The sequence below is a fragment of the Symphalangus syndactylus genome, chromosome 11, assembly GCF_028878055.3.
Source record: "Symphalangus syndactylus isolate Jambi chromosome 11, NHGRI_mSymSyn1-v2.1_pri, whole genome shotgun sequence".
NCBI classification, from domain to species: Eukaryota; Metazoa; Chordata; class Mammalia; order Primates; family Hylobatidae; genus Symphalangus; species Symphalangus syndactylus.
The window spans coordinates 119,645,240-119,667,374 of NC_072433.2; the positions used below are offsets into that span (position 1 = coordinate 119,645,240).

The 22,135-nt window shown below is 52.2% G+C and overlaps 1 protein-coding gene across 3 annotated transcripts; it reads left to right on the forward strand.

Annotated features, from left to right (window-relative positions):
• Positions 1 to 4,432: 4,432 nt before the first annotated feature.
• Positions 4,433 to 9,265, forward strand: IL13 (interleukin 13). Of its 3 annotated transcripts, XM_055299457.2 has the most exons (5): positions 4,433 to 4,809; positions 6,455 to 6,525; positions 7,581 to 7,634; positions 7,883 to 7,987; positions 8,341 to 9,265. In XM_055299457.2, exons 3-5 carry the CDS (start codon positions 7,602 to 7,604, stop codon positions 8,446 to 8,448), a joined length of 246 nt encoding a protein of 81 aa, XP_055155432.1. In that variant the 5' UTR covers positions 4,433 to 4,809; positions 6,455 to 6,525; positions 7,581 to 7,601; the 3' UTR covers positions 8,449 to 9,265. The 3 variants fall into 3 exon arrangements, with proteins under 3 accessions (XP_055155432.1, XP_055155431.1, XP_055155430.1); XM_055299456.2 differs by lacking the exon at positions 4,433 to 4,809 and having other exon boundaries at positions 4,830 to 6,525; positions 8,344 to 9,265; XM_055299455.2 differs by lacking the exon at positions 4,433 to 4,809 and having other exon boundaries at positions 5,211 to 6,525.
• The last annotated feature ends 12,870 nt before the right edge of the window (positions 9,266 to 22,135 follow it).

The window sequence follows — 22,135 nt, forward strand, 5'->3', positions numbered from 1 at the left end:
AAAATAAGAAAAGGGCCTTTGCACTTGCTTGTGCCTTCAGCTTGGAAATTTCTTCCCCCAAATATCTGCATGGCCACTTCCTCTCATCCTTCAGGTCTCTGCTCAAATAACACCTTCTCAGTGATGCCTTACGTCTCCATCCCATATATAATAGTGCACTCACTCATTCTACCTGCCCTCTTTTTTTTCCCTCTCCAGTGTACTTTTCACTGTCTAACATACTATATATCATGTGTTTGTTCATTATCTCTACCCACGAGAATGTATCTCTAAGAGGACAGAGCCTGTGCTATTTTGTTTAGCACCTACATAGTAAGCACTTAATAAACATTTACTTAATGAATGTATGAACTTATCATTTTTATGGGAATTATTTGTAATTATTTGTCTTCCAGGGCTTGGCAAAGAAATGTAATAGATTAAGTAATAGGCCAGGTGCAGTGGCTGATGCCTGTGATTCCAGCACACTGGGAGGCCAAGATAAGAGGATCACTTGAGCACAGGAGTTCAAGACCAACCTGGGCATCAGGATAAGGTTGTTGCTACTATGGTTTGAGTGGTTATAAAGTGGGAGTTTATGTTCATTCCATTGTTTTTACTTGGAATTTATATTTTTAATGTAGAGAATTTATAAAAGAGACAAGCAATAAAAGGCAAACATTTATCTTGCACCTCTTTGACCTGGTATTAGTAAAACCGTGGTATCTAAAGGTTTAACCCTATCTCTACAAAAAAAAATTAAAAATCAGCCAGTGTGTGTGGGCATAATGGTGCCCTGTAGTCCCAGCTACGCAGGAAGCTGAGGTGGGAGGATCACTTGAACCCAGGGGGTTGAGACTGCAGTGAGCCGTGTTTGCACCATTGCTCCTCAGCCTGGGTGTCAGAGTGAGACCCCATCTCAAAAAAAAATACTAATAAATAAATAAAATATGTCAGCCAGGCACAGTGGCTCACACCTGTAATCCTAGCACTTCTGGAGGCCAAGGCAGGCAAATTGCTTGAGCCCAAGAGTTTGAGACCAGACTGGGCAACATGGTGAAACCTGGTCTCTACAAAAAATACAAAAATTAGCCAGGTGTCATGGTTCACCTGTAGTCTCCGCTACTCGGGAGGCTGAGGTGGGAGGATTGCTTGTGCCTGAGAGGCAGAGGTTGCAGTGAGCCAAGATGGTGCCACTGCACTCCAACGCAGGTGACAGAGCAAGGCTCTGTCTCAAAAAAAAAAAAGAAAAAAAGAAGTTATTTCCCTTTTCTTTTAGGAATAAGGTACTTACCCTGTACATATCCACATACTAGCATGACAGATACCAAAATATTACAATGATTATTATCTCTGGATGCTGAGACTATGGGGCTTTTTATTTTTTTGCATATCTGGACTTTACACAATAACATTTTGTGTAATCTTTTTTTAAGTGCAGAATACTGACATTGGAGAATGCTCTTCATATAGTTTAAGTGAAAAAGGAGTAAAAACTATATAATGTATTATCTCATTTTTCTAACAAAATGTAAATGTGCATACCAAAGATACAGAGGTGTTATAGTGCCAGGGAAAAGGGGTGCAAGATTAGTGTTTGCCTTTTATTGCTTGTTTATAAATTCTCTACATTAAAAATATAAATTCCAAGTAAAAACAATGGAATAAACACAAACTCCCACTTTATAACCAACTAAAATGACAGTAACTGAATTTTCTAAAGTTTTAAACCCACCAAAATGGGAGAAATGGATGACAGCACCAGCGTTTGAAAGGTGGAAAGTGGATGGACGGTGGGTAGACTACTTAGCTGACCCAAGAAAACCGAATCCTAGGCCAGCTGAGACCTATGTTGATTTACAGAATCCCAAGAATGCTCAGGAACTGGGAGAAGACCAAGGACATCGGAAGACAAGGGGGTGAAAATAAGGAAAGTTGTTGAAACTCAATTTAAGAAACAGATATCCATTTTTGTTCATCGAAGTTGAGTGACTCTCCTGCAGCAGGGTTTTCTCCGAATAGGATATCTGGACCAAGAAACACTAGACACAGTAGAGGGCGGTCGAAATATGCTGAAGTCAGGAACAGTCAACAGAGGCCGAGGCCCCCACCCCAGCCCTCTCTCCACCCTTGCTGCCGGAATGCTGGAGATAGGAAGAATCTTTTCTGCGCGAGCTGATCTGCCTGCCAAAAAACGACAAAGAAACTGGCACAGGAGGTTCCCCAAGTGAAAACAGTCAGCCACCTGCCCTATAGGAAACAGCCCCCTCCCACACATTTACCCTCAGAGATCCCTGTTTTAACATGTGCAGGCAATCCAGGATCACCTAACGTTCAAGGAAAGCCTGTAAGATGGATAAAAAAATTTTTTTGAGGCAGGGTCTGGCTCTGTCACCCAGGCTGGAGTGAAGTGGTGTGATCACAACTCACTGCAGCTTCGACTCCTGAGCTCAAGTGATGCTCCCGCACAGCCTCCCAAGTAGCTGGGATCACAGGTATGCACGACCATGCCTGGCAAAGTTATTTTTATGTTTTGTAGAAGTGAAGTCTCCCTATGTTGCCCAGGCTGGTGTCAAACTCCTGGGCCCAAGCGATCGGCCCCCCAAAATGCTGGAATTACAGGCGTGAGCCACGGCGCCCAGTTCAAAACAATTTTTTAAAGAAAACTTGGAGAAAATAAAGATTATGTATGAAAAAGGAAACTTAGAAGATATCAATGAAACAAGAACATAGTGCTGTTAGCGGGCATGTGCACATGCGTGCACACAAAGAATCAAATACCCTCAGGAAGAAAGATAAAGCTATGAGAATATCCCAGAGAAGAGAGATTTTTAAAATGGAAAATAGAATAAAAAGAAAATTCAAGGACAAGTCTAAGAGGTATATAGTCAAAAAATGGCAATTCCAATGAGAGAAGAGAACGAAGAAGTCATAAAATGTCCCAATCTAAGTGTGAATACAAAAATATATTATTTTTATAATAAGTGAGAAAAAACAGGGTGCAAAAGGTGTATATGATGCCACTTCACATGTAGGGACAAGGGAAAATAAGACCGTATATTCACAGTTGCTTGTATTTACATAAACTAATAGGATACCAAAAAAAAAAAAAAAAAAACTAAGAAAAATAGTTACTTGTGAGGGAAGGTGGAGATTCCACTGAATTTTTTACATACACAGTTGACCCTTGAACAGCAGGTTCTGAACTGCACAGATCCACTTATCCACAGATTTTCTCCTGCCTCTGCCACCCCTGAGATGACAAGACTGACCCCTCCTTTTCTTCCTCCTCCTCGGCCTGCTCAACATGAAGAGAGTGACGCTGAAGACCTTTGTGATGTTCCACCTCCACTTAATGAATAGGAAATATATTTTTTCCTCCTTCCTTGTGATTTTCTTAACAACCTTTTTTTTCTCTTTTTTTTGAGACGGAGTCTTACACTGTCGCCCAGGCTGGAGTGCAGTGACGCGATTTCGGCTCACTACAAGCTCCGCCTCCCGGGTTCACGCCATTCTCCTGCCTCAGCCTCCTGAGTAGCTGGGACCACAGGCGCCCACCATCCCGCCCGGCTAATTTTTTTCTATTTTTAGTAGAGACGGGGTTTCATCGTGTTAGCCAGGATGGTCTCAATCTTCTGACCTCGTGATCCGCCCATCTCGGCCTCCCAAAGTGCTGGGATTACAGGCGTGAGCCACCGTGCCCGGCCTATAAACAACCTTTAAAAGACAGTAAGGGACATAGCAGGGCAGTAAGTGCCTCACTCACAAGAGGAGCAGCAATGCCAGAGGCCCATAGAGCACGGATTCCCAGCGCTGCCGTTTTACATAATCAACCTTCTTGATTTTTAAAATTATCTGCATTTGTAACTTTCCTAAAAATAAAAATCTAAAAAATTAAATCGTTTCACTTACAAAAACAACTCTCTCAGGCCTCACTCCTCCTGACTGGGCATCATGTCTTTGCCAACGGAGACCCAGAGTCCAGAGAAACCCGAAAAAGCAACCCCAGCTTTCCCAGGATGAGCTGGTCGGGAGGAAGGGCGGTCCCAATCTCAGCGCTTCAGGGCCAGAGCAAAGCGGAGAGGCTCCCCATGGCCATAAGCGGGCTGCCCACGCGGCGCATTGCAGGCAGGTGCGAGCCACATGCGCCAAGTGCCGGGAGCGGCCCTTTGGTAGTTAGTGTTAATTAAAATGACCCGCACGGGAGTGGATCCCCGCTGACAATCTAGAAACAAGCAACAGACCCTCTGATGTAGCCATCTGGGCCGCGCCTCTCCGCACGGCCCAGCACGCCTTGGTCCCCAGAGACCACCGTCGAGGGCAGGGGCTGCAGCTCGACCGGGCCCGGGAGGTCCCTCGGCCTGACATGACCGGTGCTGGAGCGGCACGTGCGCGCCTCGGCCCCTCGGCCGCTCCTGCCCCTCGCCGGTGCGCACGGGCGCTCGGGGCGCCGCGGGCCCGGGTGTCCAGCCGGCCCCTGCCCTGCCTGGCGCTCGGACCGCCACTTCCACCTTTGCCGCCCCCTCGCCAGCCTCCGCAGCTTCCGGACTGGCCGACCTGCACCCCCACCCCTGCCTCCCGGACCGGCCACCGCCGGAGGCCGCGGAAGAGGGCCCGGCCGCGCAGATCCCGCTTATCGGGCCCATCTCCCGTTACATAAGGCCACCCCCCCTATCTCCGCGGGCATCGCCGCCGCAACCGCCGCGCCAGCGCCTTCTCCCACGCGCGGGGGCGCGCCTGCCCACCGCTCCCGGCAGGGCTTTTGGTGGCCATGGGGGATAACGGGCGTTGACTCACCCGGGCGGGGCTCCGAGAGTTGCACAGCCCAAGGTAGTTCCCCGCTCCTTCCCCCATCACGGAGACCCTGTGGGAGATGCCGTGGGCTCTCTACTACAGATTAGGAAACAGGCCCGTAGAGGGGTCACACGGCCAAGTAGCGGCACTCCAGGCAATGGGGTCCCTCAAGGGGAAGGGGCAGACTTCTGGGAGTCAGAGCCAGCAGCTGGGCTGGGAAGCTTCGAGTGTGGACAGAGAGGGTGGGAATGACGTTCCCTGTGGGAAGAGAGGGTGGGCAAGCCTGGGATGCCTCTGAGCGGGAATCCAGCATGCCTTGTGAGAAGGGTCACAAGCACACCCTTGTGAGGAGGTTGAGCCCCATCGAGGACAGGACGGAGGGAGTCTGAGCAGGCAGAGAGGGGGGCTGGGGAGGCGCTGGCTCGGGGAGGAAGTGGGTAAGGGAGAAATCTTGACATCAACACCCAACAGGCAAATGTCATGGCCTGTGCTGTGGGGGTTTCTGGAGGACTTCTAGGAAAATGAGGGAAGAGCAGGAAAAGGCGACATGGCTGCAGGGGCCAGGCCCAGGAGCCTGCCCTCCACAGCACTCATTCTGCAGAAGGGAAACTTGAGGCCCCCAGACGGCAGGGGTTGATCCTGCAGAGACTGGTGAGCAAACGGGATCACCCCAAGCCCCAGTGGCCCTAGGAACACTTACAATCTCTGACCTGGACTAAGGCTGACAGCCTGGCCCAGTTAAGAGTTTCCCAGAAGGATGGCCCATACACTTTAAATTAAAGGGGCCAGACACAGGTGCACACCACTCCCAGCCACTGTGGAAGCTGAGGTGGGGGGATCGCTTGAGTCTGGGAGTTGGAGGCCAGCCTAGGCAGGCAACATAGTGAGACCCCATCTCCAAAAAAAAAAAAAAAACACCAAAAAAGGTCCCAGGAAGACCTCTGAATCTTTCTGGATCTCTCAGTGGAGACCTGGAAATCTGAACTTTGACAATCCCTCCCACAGTGGGGCCAAGGAGGAGTTAGGCAAGCCAAAAGAAGTGAACTTTACTCTTCTATTACCTGTTTGAATTTTGTATCCAAGCAAGTATTACTTAAGTAATTTAAGAGACTGGTTCATCGAAAAAATAAAACTCCCCAAATTCCCATAGCTGGCAGACTGTGGTCACAGCCACAGTGCACTAAGACTATCTGCTCAGCCCTTCCGGTGACCCAAAAGGGTCTGAGAACAGGAGCTCAGAGTTGGGTCAGCTGTCCAGGTACTCAGGGTTGTCACAGGCAAAACTGCTGGAACTCAGGGCAGCATTGCAAATGCCACGTCGCTCTCAGGGCCCCTTGCCTGCCGCTGGAATTAAACCCACCCAGATCTTGGAAACTCTGCCCTGGACCCTTCTCAATAAGTCCATGAGAAATCAAACTCTTTCCTTTATGCGACACTGGATTTTCCACAAAGTAAAATCAAGATGAGTAAAGATGTGGTTTCTAGATAGTGCCTGAAAAAGCAGAGACCATGGTGTCAGGCGTCACCACTTGGGCCTATAAAAGCTGCCACAAGACGCCAAGGCCACAAGCTACCCAGCCTATGCATCCGCTCCTCAATCCTCTGTTGGCACTGGGCCTCATGGCGCTCTTGTTGACCACGGTCATTGCTCTCACTTGCCTCGGTGGCTTTGCCTCCCCAGGCCCTGTGCCTCCCTCTACAGCCCTCAGGGAGCTCATTGAGGAGCTGGTCAACATCACCCAGAACCAGAAGGTGAGTGTCGGCTAGCCAGGGTCCTAGCTATGAGGGCTCCAGGGTGGGCGATTCCCAAGATGAGGTCATAAGCAGGCTGGGCCTAGTCCTAAGATGCCTGTGGGACAGGAAAAATCCCCATGGACAAAGGCCCGCCCAGCCATAAGGGAGATAGGAGCTAGGCTGGGGGGCTCAGCACTGTGGATGGACCTATGAAGGTGTCTGGCAGACTCCCCAGGGACTACCTGCTCTCCTGGCCTGGCTTTGTCTGCCACTGCCAGCTCCTACTCAGCCATTCCTGAACAGAGGACAGCAGAGAAGGGCCAGCACCCTCCCAGAACCATGTGGCATTTGCCAACTGGATTATGACCATAACAATGCAGCCATTCTCCCCAGCACCGTAAAGGCCTGCCCTCACAGGAGGGTTCCTTAGTACAGTCCGCTCCTTGCCCCACTAGTAACAGCTCACATGTCTGAGCACTGCTTACACCAGGCCTGGTGCACATGCTTTATGTGTCATTTCATCACTACCAGCCACCTCAAGAGGCAGGTACGATGAACCCATTCTGCTAAGGTTCAGTGAGGTTAAGTGACAGAGGCTGGATTCAAGCCAGGCCTGGCCAACACCAGAGTGTCCAAGCTCCTAACTGCAGTGTTCCCTCACCATCAGAAGGCAGGGCATTTAATACACCAGATCCCCACCGCCTCCCATCTGATTTGTCTTGGTCCACAGTGGCCCAGGCCACTCCTACTTCACTCGTCCCTGCCCTGGCCCTTCCCACAGGCCTCTGTCCTCCTGCCCTGACTATGTCAAGCCTCGCATGCAGCTTGTCCCTTCCTAGTGGTGTCGATTTTTTTCTCTCAGCTCCAAGACCCTAAACAGTGGGTCCTCATCCCCACGCCCGCTGTTCAAAGCAGAAAACGAAGCTCAGGAATGCTGAGGGGCTGCCAGGCCTGCCTCTGCGCCACACCAGGGATGTGTGTGGGGCCTGTGCTGGGGCAGACCTGGCCTGGGCTGCCAGGGCAGGCCCACAACCCCTGCCAGCACTCTGCTCACTGTCACTTTGCTCCCGCAGACCCCGCTCTGCAATAGCAGCATGGTGTGGAGCATCAACCTGACAGCTGGTGTGGTAAGGACCTTTGGGTGCAGGGAGGATGGGGCAGAGGCTCCAGGCCTTGGGCTTATCTTCTCTGAGCCTCCCTTCCATGGCTGGGGTTCCAAGCAAGCTTCAAGTGCTCTCCTCCCTCCTGTCATAATCTGGGCCCTTCCCACGACCCAGACTCACCTGCACCAGGCATCTCAGCCCCATCTTCCTGCAGACTCACAAAAGACAGCCACCCGAGCAGGGCCTGACCCCTCGGTGTCCCCTCCCCACAGTACTGTGCAGCCCTGGAATCCCTGATCAATGTGTCAGGCTGCAGTGCCATCGAGAAGACCCAGAGGATGCTGAGCGGATTCTGCCCGCACAAGGTCTCAGCTGGGGTAAGGCGTCCCCCAACCTCTCACCCCCACCCTGCACCCCCTCCTGCCAACCCTGGGCTCACTGAAGGGAAGCTGGCTGAATATCCACGGTGTGTGTCCACCCAGGGGTGGGGCCATTGTGGCAGCAGGGATGTGGCCTTTGGGATTTACAGGACCTGAGCTCAAGGGCTCCTAACTCCTACCTGGGCCTCAATTTCCACATCTGTACAGTAGAGGTTAGAGGTACTAACAGTACCCACCTCATGGGGACTTCCGTGAGGACTGAATGAGACAGTCCCTGGAAAGCCCCTGGTTTGTGCGGGTCGCCCCGGCCTCTGGCATCCCACTCATGCGCTGGCTTCTTTGTCCTGCAGCAGTTTTCCAGCTTGCATGTCCGAGACACCAAAATCGAGGTGGCCCAGTTTGTAAAGGACCTGCTCTTACATTTAAAGAAACTTTTTCGCGAGGGACGGTTCAACTGAAACATCGAAAGCATCATTATTTGCAGAGACAGGACCTGACTATTGAAGTTGCAGATTCATTTTTCTTTCTGATGTCAAAAATGTCTTGGGGAGGTGGGAAGGAGGGTTAGGGAGCGGGTAAAATTCCTTAGCTTAGACCTCAGCCTGTGCTGCCTGTCTTCAGCCTAGCCCACCCCAGCCTTCCCCTTGCCCAGGGCTCAGCCTGGTGGGCCTCCTCTGTCCAGGGCCCTGAGCTCAGTGGACCCAGGGATGACATGTCCCTACACCCCTGCCCTGCCCTAGAGCACACTGTAGCATTACAGGGGGTGCCCCCCTTGCCAGACATGTGGTAGGAGAGGGACCCACTTCACACACAGGCAACTGAGGCAGACGGCAGCTCAGGCCCATTTCTTCTTGGCCTTATTTATTATTGTGTTATTTAAATGAGTGTGTTTGTCAGCGTTGGGGATTGGGGAAGACTGTGGCTGCTGGCACTTGGAGCCAAGGGTTCAGAGACTCAGGGCCCCAGCACTAAAGCAGTGGACACCAGGAGTCCCTGGTAATAAGCACCGTGTACAGAATTCTGCTACCTCACTGGGGTCCTGGAGCCTCATCCGAGGCAGGGTCAGGAGAGGGGCAGAACAGCCGCTCCTGTCTGCCAGCCAGCAGCCAGCTCTCAGCCAACGAGTAATTTATTGTTTTTCCTTGTATTTAAATATTAAATATGTTAGCAAAGAGTTAATATATAGAAGGGTACCTTGAACACTGTGGGAGGGGACATTGAACAAGTTGTTTCATTGACTGTCAAACTGAAGCCAGAAATAAAGTTGGTGACAGATAGGCCTGATTGTATTTGTCTTTCATTTTGGCCTTTGGGGACACTGGTCTGTGGTCTGAAGACTCTGAGGAGCTCTTCGGGAGGCTGGTGGGCTGGAGGAGGGGACTGGGATGGATTACAGCAAGGGTGAGGTGCAGTGACCTGGGCTGAAAGCAAGCTAGCTCCCGAGGCTGGGGACATGGCCTGAAGGAAGCCCCACCTTCTGTCTGCTGCACCAGCGAGGACAGAGAGGCTTGGGCCAGACTGTCAGGGTTTAAGGAGGGCATCAGGAGCAGACAGAGACCCAGGAAGTCTCACGATCACATCTCCCGAGGACTGGCCAGCTGTGTCTGGCGCCACCCACACATCCATGTCTCCCTCACAACCCAGGAGGCCAGTGACAACTGTGAGGCTCAGAGAGCGTGGGCAGTCTGCCTAAGGTCACGTAGCTACTTCCTCACCGGGGTCCTGGGGCCTCAGAGCCTCATCTGCGGTAAAGGAGCAAAGCTGGGATTGGGGCCCAAAACTCACTTTAACTCCAAAGCCCACACACTTAACCACCCTGCCTATTTTTGTCCAAATGTCACCTGTCCTGAATGGAGTTTTTCCCCCTGTACGACTGTCATCAGCCTGTTCGGGCCTCTCACTGGCAGGGAGTTCCCTACCTGTATTTGCGGGGCAGCCCATTGCATTTCTGGACAGCTCTCGCCATTAGGGTGCACACACACACCGCTCTGTGAACAGGGCTCTGGCTAGGCCACTCCTCAGCAGCTCTTGTTGCTTCCCCATGGCCCTGGCCAGCAGCTGGAGTGCAGAGACCAGCGGGCCTTACCAAGCCACAGCTCCAGGCCATGCCCGTCGGCAACACTTTTCACTGTGACTCTCCGGGAGATGCCCAGGGCAGAGGGTGACTGCAGGATGGGATGTCTTTGCAGTGGGTGATGGTCATCAAGGACCAGTCTCAAACTTGTAGTGACAGGCAGGCGCCCTCCCTGGGGAGCCCAGAGCCCCATGGGAACACCACAGTGATGCTCAGAAGTCCCTGAAGGCAGCTGCCCTCAACTGTTTACGGCTGTGTCATTCACGCAACAGCAGAGGATGTGGCAGGGAGTTGGCCAGGGGGCTGATGACGGCAGCCAGCTACTCCAGAACCACTCACTTTCCCCAGGGAGAGGCGAGGGAAGAAGGCAAACCTGACAGTGCAGGGGGCAGGGGACACTTGGCCCAGAGGAGAGAAGACCAGGGGGATGAAGAGGGTGGTGGTGCAAGAGCTGGGTCTCCAGCAGGCTGTCCCCGGCAGGAGACAAGACCGGCTCTCTGGTGCCAAGCCCATTAAGTCCTGCCACATTTGCTGAGGAAACACCTGCGGGGGGCCACCCCACAGCAGACACCTGGGCTAGTGACAACCAAGACACCACATGCACTCAAGATTTAGCCCCCGAAAGAACTCTGTAGAAACAACAGAGGGTCAGGTTGGGGGAGTTGTATGTCCTCCCTCGGGAGGGCCTCCCCTCTGGAGGTGAGCAGTGGCTGCTTCCGCAGGGGGCGGGAGAGTCTTGGAAGCCAGGGGAGGTGGGTGGGAGTCAGGGTCTCGGCATTCTTCTCCATCCAGAGCCTAGGGTTTAAGGCTGGAAGGATATTTACGGAGGGTAATGACTTTGTAAACAGGACCTAGCAACCTATCTCCCAATAGCATCATCTTTGACCCATGTCCTCTCTGCCCAGCCAAAGTATTGCCCTGCCTATCCAGAAAGAAGAGGGAAACCCTTCCAGTGAAATTCCACGTGACTCCCTCAAGAACAAAGACTGGAATTGAGGCTGATGTGGGGCAGGGTTCCTCGGGATCCTCCAAGGCCGTGCTCTGAGCCACACATTCAGGACAGCCTACGAGGCAGGTGCACAGTGTGGATGGCCGTCCTGGGCTCCACTAGGGGTCTGCAGCTCGCCACTTCCTCAGCCACCGCCGAGCTCCTGTCCCTCACACCTTCCAGGCTGCTCCCCAGGAAGGGGGACCTGTGGTCACTGGCAGTGTGCCCTGGGCTGGAGAGGGCATGGGGCTCTCCAGGGATGAGTGACGCCTTACCGAGCCACAGAACTGAGCTGCAGCTGGTGGTGACAGGGAGGAGGCCCTGTCAGGAATGAGAAAGGAAGAGAGATCAAGGTAGGTGTCAGCACTGCGACTGTGGCTGGGAACCTGCCTCCCTGGGGACTGACCCCTGGCGGTGTTTGCTGGGAGTTTTCTCTAACCACGTGGCCTAAGTTCTTTCATAAACAAGGCAAGCCCTCAGCAGGACTCAGAGAGAAGGGGGTTGAGAAGGGACAAGAGTGCTTGGTGAGTGGGAGGAAGATGCTGGCCATGGGGCCCAGGGCGGGGAGCCCCTTGGCACCTCGGGAACCCCAGCGCAGGAGGTTTCACTGGAAGAGGGGCTGGGCTTAAGTGAGAAGTGAGACACATGCGAGTTTCCGGTGAACTCGGCACCAAACACCTCAGTTTGCTGCTCAGATGAGGTGTCAGAAAATGCTCCCAGTCACTTGGCAGGCTTCTCCGAGGCTGGCCCCCTGTCCTGAGCAGGACGAGAAGGAGCAGGCCTCAGGAGGACCAGGCCCGCATCTTATTTCCTTGTGACCGAGGCAGCAGCTTGAAGCCTGGCCTTCACCTGGCCTGGTGGCTTATCGCTTTTTCATTATGGTCAAAGAGAAATGTCTTCTGCTTATGACCTTCATCTAGCTGGCCCATTGTAACACACTCCAAACCCGTTTCCCACTTTGCCTGCCTCTCTTCTAAGAAGGCCCGGCTGAGGCCAGGCTATGTTCCAGACAGGACAGCCTGGACAGGGACACGCTGACCAGCTCCTATCTGGCCTTTCTAGGGGTCCAAGCTGGGGTCAGGACTGGTGGCTGTCCTCCCCCACACTCATAAAGCCCCATTATCTTCATTCATTTCTCAGCTCCACCCCAAAGCAAGAGGGCAAGGGTTTGCAACAAACTTTCCCAGATCAACTGATTTCTCGGCAGCAAGGGAGGGCCCCATGACAAAGCCATTTGAAATCCCAGAAGCAATTTTCTACTTACGACCTCACTTTCTGTTGCTGTCTCTCCCTTCCCATCCGCTATACCTTTTCTTGTGTAAAGTGATTCTCTCACAGCGTCGTTCAGAAACACCCCCAGCCATGTGCTGCCTGACGGGGCAGACGCTGCTGTGTGGTCAGAGGTGACACAGGCACCAAAATTAAATATAGCAACTCTCATCAGCTCCGCTCTCTGCATCACTATGGATAAGTGTGCGGGGGCTGGACACCACTTCCCCAAACCCTCAAGGGAGGAAGGCCTGAGCCACCCATGGCATCCCCTGTGGACCCACAGCCTGATGGCCTGTTGGCCACACGGTCCACAAATCCCTGCCCAGCCCAGGGCCCTGTGCCAGAGGAGCTGTGGTGATGCCACATTGGAAAAAGCAATTTTTATTTACTCTTCTTTCTTCTGATCTGTTTCCCACATTTTCTATAATGAGCATGCATTCATTTTCCAATAGGAGACAAGGATAAATTTCATTTTAAAAAAGCGAAAAGAACATGAACGTGATGTCTGCTCCATGGAGGATGTGGACCGAGACAGGCCGGTGAGGAGACCTGGTTGCAGCATCCCCCGGCTGGACAAGCACCAGCACCAGCACCCCTCAGACCAGCCTAAGTCCTCCCTGGGGAACCGGCCCTCTCGGGAGAGGAGGTGGGGGTCTGCAGGGGCCTGCAAGGCAGCCCCTCAGCCAGACAGGACTGGCACCGCTCCTCCCATGGGCTGGGCACTCTTGGACCCATCAGATCCTGCGTTGCCAAAGACAGAGGAAGGAAGGTGCTGCCTTCTTGGGGGTCTTCACCAGGCCCTGGCCTGCCAGGGCACAGGAGCCAGTGGGAGTGGGAAGGGAAAGGGTAGGCCGCCCATCTAGCTCTGAGGCTGAAGTGACATTAACACTATGGGGACAGATGGAGCATTCCTGCAGCCTCCTCAGCAGCTCTGCCTCTCTTGGGAGAAGGACCTTCTACCTGCTTCTGAAAGGCAAGAGAAGCCAGCAGCCTGCAGAGCTACTTCCCCACAGCTCCACAAAGCGGAGTCTACGCCACCGCCTGCCTGCCTCGTTTCTCTCCTCCCCTCGGTCCCTGTGCCCTTGGATGGGGCCCTCCATGCATCTGTGCTCTGGGTCTCATCCCCTCTCCTCTCAGGGACACAGGCAGAACATATAGCTGGGGGCTCAGGGTGAAACTAGCCCTAGCTTCAAGCCCCAGCTGTGTCCCCTGACTTCTAGTGTTGTTACTTCAGCCATGTCTCAGTGGCTCCGCGGAAATGGAGCTCCACTCATTCATTCAACAAGTATGGGGTGAGGCCTTGCCTGGGTGCCAGCCCCTGCTCTAGGTGCTGGGGGTCCACTGAACAAAACAAGGTTGCTTCTAGCAGGGAGACAGAATAAGCCAACAAGAGAACACTCAGTGTGTCGGGCGGTGGCAACTGCTACCGTGGGAAATAGAACAGTCCGGGGCTGCACGACAGGGAGGGCGCTGCGTTAGGCGGGGAGGTTGGAGAAATCCTCCCCGTGAGATAAGATGGGAACACAGATCGGGATGCAACAAGGGGAGGGGACAGCCATGCACAGATGGGGGCAAAGTCATCTAGGGAAAGGGAACTGCAGGTGCTAAGGTCTTGAGCAAGAGCGAACTGGGGATGCCCTTCCCAGCACTCACGGGTGGCCCTCGGGCTGGAGCAGAGGCCACGGCAAGGGCAGCAGGAGCCCAGCAGGGCCTCAGAGGCCAGGACTGGGCTTCACTCTAAGTGGAATGGAGTGATGTGGTCTGACTCATATTTTAACAAAGTCACCGTGGCTGCTGTGTGGAGAACGGAACGTAGGGCGAGGGCGGAGCAGGGAGATGAGCGCCAAGGCTCCTGCAGAGATGCTGGTGGGGAGCGACGGTGCTTGTGGTAGTGGAGGACTGGAGAGGGGCGTGTGTGTAAGATATATGTATACATTATACTGCCATCGTATATATTATTTACTTAAACAGTACATTATATAATCCATAAAGTATATATGTAAATATATAATATATAAATGTGCATATATGTTAATATTTACATTTGCTAGGCAATTACATTTTTAAAATCTTCTATTATAGAAAATTTCAAATATACACAAAAGTCACTCCCAAGCATCCACTGCCCAGCGTCAACAATGAGCAACTCATGGCCAATTTTGTCAATTTTGTTCCATCTCTACCCTCGCCCCTTCCCCACCACCACCAATCCAAGATGTCACATCAGTGAAAGGAGAGGCTTTGGGGTGGCCTGGACGTGAGCATGTGAGGTCTTCCCGTGTTGCTCTGAACAACTGCAAGGACGGAGCTGCCGCTCGCTGAGCTGGGGCAGCCTGTGCTTGACCGCGCCCCATTCAGAACACAGCTGACAACCACCAAAGCAGCCTGCAGCCGAACGCAGCTGCCCTCCCAGATGCCCATACTGAGTTCCACCTCATCTAGCCCCTTCCTATGCCCCCACTGCACTCAGACATCTCATGAGGTCACTGATTATCAACTCCCCTCCATGCAGCAACACATGTCCGCCCTTATCTAGCCTCACCTACGAGGAACATCGCTGCCGCTGGCCACTGCTCCTCCTCTCTGGGCCTCTCTCACGCCTGGACTCTGCACCCTGCCTCACCACCTTCCAGTGTCGCAGGAGTGCCCTCGCTCATTTCTCGTCCCCTGTCTTCTCTCACCCCTTGGCCATATTGTTAGGTCAACAGGAATGGGGGAGAGCCAGGGTGACACCATTTTAAAATCAACTCCATCTTAAAACTAGCTAGGCATATTCCTTGCCAGGCACTACCCATGGTCATGAGATGTTTACGCCAAGGAAGCAGTTTAGTCACGCCCACGAGGACAAACTCCTACAACGGCAGAAAGTCTGGGTGTCCTGATGTCTCGTAACAATATATTATGCTTTCAAGCTAGTTACAGTAACGCTTTGACGTACTTACTCACTAAAAGGCCAAGGATAAAACATTCTTTACATCAACAAAGTACTAAATTTTGTGACACTGTCAGCCCACCCGCACGTAGACATAACGTAGCTTGGCTTTTGTATAGACAAGACCCCTATAGAAGACAAGCTTTAAGCAGACGAGGCATTCCTGCTCGTGCTTTCTGAGGACACCCTACTCTGGGTAGTTTTCTGCATCCTTTCTTTACCGCACTCCACGACTCGCCTTGAATTCCTTCCTGTGCAAGATCCAAGAACTCTCTCTTGGGGTCTGAATCGGGACCCCTTTTTTCAGCAACACTGTGTTCTTCCCTGTGGCTTAGTCATCCTCCATGTCTACTGCCTGAAGGCTGGACCCTCCCCTGTTCTCAGAGCATGGCCCGCAGCAGCCCCTCAGCTGGTGGCTCCCTCCCACCGCCTGCCCTCTCCCCCGCCTCCTCCCCAAGCCAGAGGCCTGGGCCCACCTGAGACTTCCTGCTCTCCCTCACCCCCTCATTCAGTCACTTCCAAGTGCTATTAATGATGATGGTGGTGGTGATGGTGATTGCTGGCATTTTCTGGGGGCTTGCGATATGACAGTCACCACACCAAACACTTCATATTTGTCACCTTCTATAGTATTCCCTCGCCCCTGTAATCAGCCTAGTTTTACAGAGAAGCCTGGACAGGAGAACTTTTCCAAGGTCACCCAGAGCTGGGATTCAGAACCAGCCAGGTCCTGTGGGCACCAGGACACCAGGTCTTAACCTGGACACTGTGCTGGGCCAAATGACTCAAGAGCCCACAGCTCTCCCTGACACCATCCCACCCGATTTGTGCCAGCTGCCTCTGTCACGGGCGCCTGCAATGCTCTGGCTGGGTGCCCTCGGCCCATGCTCCCCTCCTGCGAGCCCTCTCTTCAGTGCTCCCGGGGCCTTCCACCCGCTGTCCCCTGCCCACACTCACCCCACCCTGCAGCCCCTGCTCCTGGCTAAAACCGGCTCATCCCTAACTCTGCTTAAGTGCCCCTCCCTCAGAGAAGTCTCACCTTTTTCCATGACTAAGCCTGTGGGGGTTGGAAAGCACTCTCCTGGGTGCTGGCCTGCAGGGCTGACAGAAGAGGAGGGAGGGGAGATTCACCCGACTCAGGGACCACAGGAATGGCTGGGACAGCAAGCGTCAACGAACGAGGCCCGTGGAGACTGGGCTGCGTTGTACGACGTGTATTCCTTTCTCCTAGTTGAGTGCCACGTTTCTGACTCCTTTAAAGCGAGCACCTGGCTTTTCCAATTAGATGAAGGCTGACAAGCTGTGGAGGGGAGGGCGGCAGATACCATGTACCTGGTCATTCAGACTAGGGGTGTCCTCCAGCAGACTCACGGTGTGGAGGTCAGACTGGGGGTCTCCTGGAGCAGACTCACAGTGTAGGGGGTCAGCAGAGGCAGCAGTTTTGGGATCCCGGCACTGCAGCCTCAGGGGTGGCTCGCTGAGTGGGTCAGGTCTTTAGGGTTCTGGGCCCAGCCTGGAGCCTACCACTCCAGCCCTCCTGACATTCTTATAAGCACCTACTTTCCTGCATGAAATCCTTTCCTGACTAAAGCACCCACAGCTGTGTCTGTTCCCTGTAATGAATCCAGATAGTAAAGTAGGCGGGCTGTAGTGTGGAGACCGTGACCCACCAGAAACAAGGACGGCAACTCAAAGACGGAGGAGGCACATCCAGGAGGAACCTGTGCGGAGGGCCCGTCTGGCCAGATCTCCACTGCCCTGTCCAGACTTGGGCTTGCCTGATAGATGAAGCATCAGTCATTTCAGCAACTCAAGATATAAGTTGTCATCATCATCATCACACTCCCTGTGTGCCAGGCACTATTCTAAATACTTGAAAACTTTAAATGAATTCATTCCTCAGAGCAACTGCATGAGACAGGGACAGCTATGACCCCCATTTCACAGATGAGGCTGAGTAGCGTGCCCAAGGTCACACAGCCAGGAGGCACAGCAGCCAGGCCTGACAGACCACCTGGGCCCAGCGTCCGCTCTTAGCCCCCATGTACTATAGCAGCCTCTGTTAACAGACCCCCTTTCTGGATGACACATGCCAAGTACTTTCCATGGAACCGCTCACTTGCTCCTCACAAGGAAGAGCCACATTATTCCCATTTCACAGGTGAGAAAATCGAGACCCAGAGAGAGTTAATGATCTACCCATGGTCACAGAGTTGACAAGGGCTCGTTTGCTGGACTCCAAACCCACTGCTCATAACTGCTACGTTCCAGGGCCTGAAGGAAAAACTCTGCATCCGTGGAGGGGCCAGCGCTGGTTCTCAGCTCTCACACAGGGAGGCGAAGGGGCCTGTGACCGACACACCCAGAGACAGCACAGTCTTCAACCTCCCTCCTGAACTTCGGTGCCAGTCCCACCACACCCCGCCAAGGCACTGCCCATGGGCCTGCAGGCTCGGAGACTCCGTCGCAGTGGTGGTAGTGGTGATCACTGCCCTCCTCTTTGTCCCTGACAATGCAGGCACCCACCTTTCCCATCTCTACCCACCTGCCACACCCGCAGCTGCCGTGGTGCTGTCCCTGCGGCGAAGATGGCCCATCCCCCCCTTCTGCCCTCTGGGGAGACTCCTGGTCACTCTTGAATGTTCTGCACAGTTTATCCTTTCATCTTTGGCCTCATTTCACCATTGAAACAAACAAAACAAGCTGGATTCTGCTTCTGAGCTAAAGGTGCCCACCTAATATTCCCTTTACACTCACCAGTTCTGCCCTCAGAGCCTCAAGCCCAGGGTCTGCCGTTTAGTGGGTGCTTAGAAAAACACCAGCTGGACACATAAATGGCTGTTCCACTGCCCCCCAGACACCCCAGAACCCCGCCCTCCCCACCAGCGCCCCTTCTGCACCCCCGACTCTCCTCGAGAACCTATTTGGCAGAAGCCCTCCTGCAAGTCCGCAGCTTGATGAGCTCCCGCCTGTATTAACTGGAACCGCTGCTCTACTTCATTCCACCTAATAGTTCATCGGATTCAAAGTCCCCACCTGCCTTGGAAGCAACCTCCTGCTCTTCTCATAACTCTCCTCCACTTTGTGCAGTGAAGAATCAAACTTTATCCAAGAAGTCTGGCCTTTGTCCTGGCTCTTGGGAGGTCCCACCCGCTACAAACCCTTGGAGTAAACAATGTGGCTGGTCCTTGTCACCAGTTCCCAGGAGGTAGCCCCAAATTCCTAGGGATTTCCCAAGTGATAGGAGCATCTTATTATTCATGGTGGCCCCTGAGAGTTTATGCGAGTGAAGTGACTCATGGTGGGCCCTAAGTAGTTTTTGCTGACAATATGACCATGGAGGGGCTGGCCACGCCACTGAGGTTCTGTGATATCAGCCTGGCCTCCCAGAAGGTGACCTGGAAGATGAGTTCAACCCAGTGGCCGATGATTCCATCAACCATACCTATATGATGAGACTCAAATAAAAACTCTGGACCTCAAAACTTAAGTGAGCCTCCCTGCTTGGAAATAGTCAGCATTTTGTCACACGTCAAAGTGCTGAGAAGGTGATGCCTCTGATGCCACAGGGGGAAGACAATCAGAGCTTTGTGTTTGGGCCCCTCCTGCATCTCGCCCCTGTGTCTCCTCTTTTGGCTGGTTCTGATTTGAATGCTTTTGTTATGATAAAACTGTGGCCTTACCTACAGCACTCTCCTGAGTTCTGTCAGTCATCCTAGTGCATTCTGGAACCTGAGGGGTAGTGGAAACTCCCAGATTTGCAGCCAGTCAGCAGTGAGGGTGGGCTGGGGACCCCTGAATGTGCAGCTGGCATCGAAGTGAGGGCAGTGTTGTGGGGAACCATACCCCTCACCTGTGAGGTGTGGCTCATCTCAGGTGGTTTGGCATCTGAAGCCACTGCATTTAGTTTGGTAACCTTGCTGCCCAGTCCCAATGGAAGGATCCTAAATATGGTCTAAGGACCTCCTGATACAATTATCCAGATTCTCTCCTTCATAGAATTTGAGGCACTGCGATAAGATCCAAAACTATATATAAACAGTGGAATACTATACAGCCTTAAAAAAGAAGGAAACCCTGTCATTCACCACAACATGGATGAACCTGGAGGACATTATGCTAAGTGAAAAAAGCCAGGCACAGACAGACAAATACCACATGATCTCACGCATATGTGAAATCTAAAAAAGCCAAACTCAGGGAGGCAGAGAGTAGGATGATGGTCACCACAGGCTGGGAGGGTGGTGATCAGGAAGATGTTGGTCAAAGGATATAAAATTTCAATTGGGAGGATTAAGTTCAAGAGAGCCATTGTATAACATGGTGACAACAGTTGATAACAATGTCTTGTATACTTAAAAATCATGAAGACAGGCCAGGTGCAGTGGCTCACACCTGTAATACCAGCACTTTGCAGGGGCCAAGACAGGTAGATCACCTGAGGTCAGGACTTCGAGACCAGCCTGGCCAACATGGTAAAATCCTGTCTCTATTAAAAATACAAAAATTAGCTAGGCATGGTGGCAGGCACCTGTAATCCCAGCTACTTGGGAGGCTGAGGCAGGAGAATCGCTTGAGCTCAGGAGGCAGAGGTTGCAGTGAGCCGAGACTGTGCCATCGCACTCCAGTCTGGTCAATAGAGCAAGACTCCATCTCAAAATAAATAAGTAAATAAATCATAAAGAGAGTAGATTTTAAATGTTCTTACCAAAAATAAATATGTGAAGTATTGTATAATTAGCTTGATGTAGCAATTCCATAACATATGCACATTTCAAAACATATCATACAGCATAAATATATGCAATATTTATTTGTCAATTTAATAATAATAATAAGGGAAGAAAAGATCCAAAACAGAGGCAAACCTTGGCCGGGCATGGTGGTTCATGCCTATAATCCTAGCACTTTGGGAGGCTGAGGTGCGTGGATCATTTTGAGGCCAGGAGTTTGACACAAGCCTGGCCAACATGGTGAAATCCCATCTCTACTAAAAAAAAAAAAAAAAAAAAAAAAAAAAAAAAAAAAATACAGAAATTAGCCAGGCGTGGTGGCATGTGCCTGTAATCCCAGCTACTCGGGAAGCTGAGGCTGGAGAATGCCTTGAGCCCGGGATTTCAAGGCTGCAGTAAGCTATGATCACCACTGCACTCTAGCCTGGATGACAGAGTGTGGGGGGCGGGGGTGGTGGTGGAGGGGGCGGGGGTGGTGATGGAGGGGGCGGGGAGGTGGAACAGAGGCAAAACCTTAGCAACACACATTTTTAGATGATCTTCACAGAATAAATTCATAGGGAGGTCCAGGCACGGTGGCTCACGCCTGTAATCCCAGCACTTTGGGAGGCCGAGGCAGATGGATCACGAGGTCAGGAGATCGAGACCATCCTGGCTAACACACTGAAACCCCGTCTCTACTAAAAATACAAAAAATTAGCCGGGCGAGGTGGTAGGCGCCTGTAGTCCCAGCTGCTCGGGAGGCTGAGGCAGGAGAATGTCGTGAACCCAGGAGGCAGAGCTTGCAGTGAACTAAGATCGCGCCACTGAACTCCAGCCTGGGTGACAGAGCAAGACTCTGTCTCAAAAAACAAGAAAGAAAAACGAATTTCATAGGGAAAAAAGGTCAGAGACCAAGGGAAGGGAAGGTTCTGGGAGAAAAGCAGGGGGCAGGCAGGGCCCAAGAATCCTGCTGCCCGTGAGCCCTTACTGGGAGGTGGGGTGGGCTGCGCACAGGGCCCAGGCACCTGAGTGAATGGTGGGGTCCTTACGTTCACTGCTGGGGTAAGGCAATGAGCACCTTATTGTGTCCACATGAATTCAATAAAAAACAAGCAGGGCGGGTGGTGGGGCACTGAATAGGACAGCTGATTTGTAAGTTGGTAAGACTGTAGCTCTTTTTCCTAATTAGCTGAGGATGTGTTTACGTTCCATTCAAAAAGTGGGCATTCCTGGCCAGGCATGGTGGCTCACACCTGTAATCTCAGATGGGAGACCGAGGTAGGAGGATCACTTGAGACCAGGAATTTGAGATGAGCCTAGGCAACATAGTGAGACTCTTATCTCTACCAAAAAATAAAAATAAAAATGAGCCAGACATGGTGCGGTGGCACACACCTACTACTCAGGGGGCTGAGGTGGGAGCATCACTTGAGCCTGGGAGGTTGAGGCTGCAGTGATCCCTGATCACAACATTGCATTCCAGCCTGGGTGACAGAGTGAGACCCTGTCTCAGAAAAAAAAAAAAAAAAAAAAAAAAAAGTTATTCCTGAAACCTCAGAATAGACCTACCTTGCCAAGGCTTTCCTTATGGGTAAGGACCTTATGGACCTGCTGGAACCCAAACTAGGCCTCACCTGATATGACCTGTCCTTCTCCAAACACCTAAACTTGGGAGAACATTGTCCCCCAGTGCTGGGGCAGGAGAGTCTGCCTGTTATTCTCCCTCTACGCAGAGAAGGAGCCCCAGATCAGCTTTTCCACGTCAGGACAGTTTCCAAGATGCCACCTGTACTTGGAAGAAGCCAGGTTAAAATACTTTTCAAGTTAAACTTTCTTGATATTACTCTATCTTTCCCCAGGAGGACTGCATTACAACAAATTCGGACACCTGTGGCCTCTCTCTTCTATGCAAAGCAAAAAGCCAGCAGCAGCCCCAAGCTGATAAGATTAATCTAAAGAGCAAATTATGGTGTAATTTCCTATGCTGAAACTTTGTAGTTAATTTTTTAAAAAGGTTTCATTTTCCTATTGGTCTGATTTCACAGGAACATTTTACCTGTTTGTGAGGCATTTTTTCTCCTGGAAGAGAGGTGCTGATTGGCCCCAAGTGACTGACAATCTGGTGTAACGAAAATTTCCAATGTAAACCCATTTTCCCTCGGTT

What these genes read in the sequence shown, in the direction of transcription:
- IL13 (XM_055299455.2), top strand. Translation starts at nt 6,283, where the DNA reads ATGGTGTCAGGCGTCACCACTTGGGCCTATAAAAGCTGCCACAAGACG. An exon ending in TCAACCTGACAGCTGGTGTG is followed by an intron (nt 7,635 to 7,882) that starts GTAAGGACCTTT and finishes CCCTCCCCACAG; the next exon opens with TACTGTGCAGCCCTGGAATC. An exon ending in CGCACAAGGTCTCAGCTGGG is followed by an intron (nt 7,988 to 8,340) that starts GTAAGGCGTCCC and finishes TTTGTCCTGCAG; the next exon opens with CAGTTTTCCAGCTTGCATGT.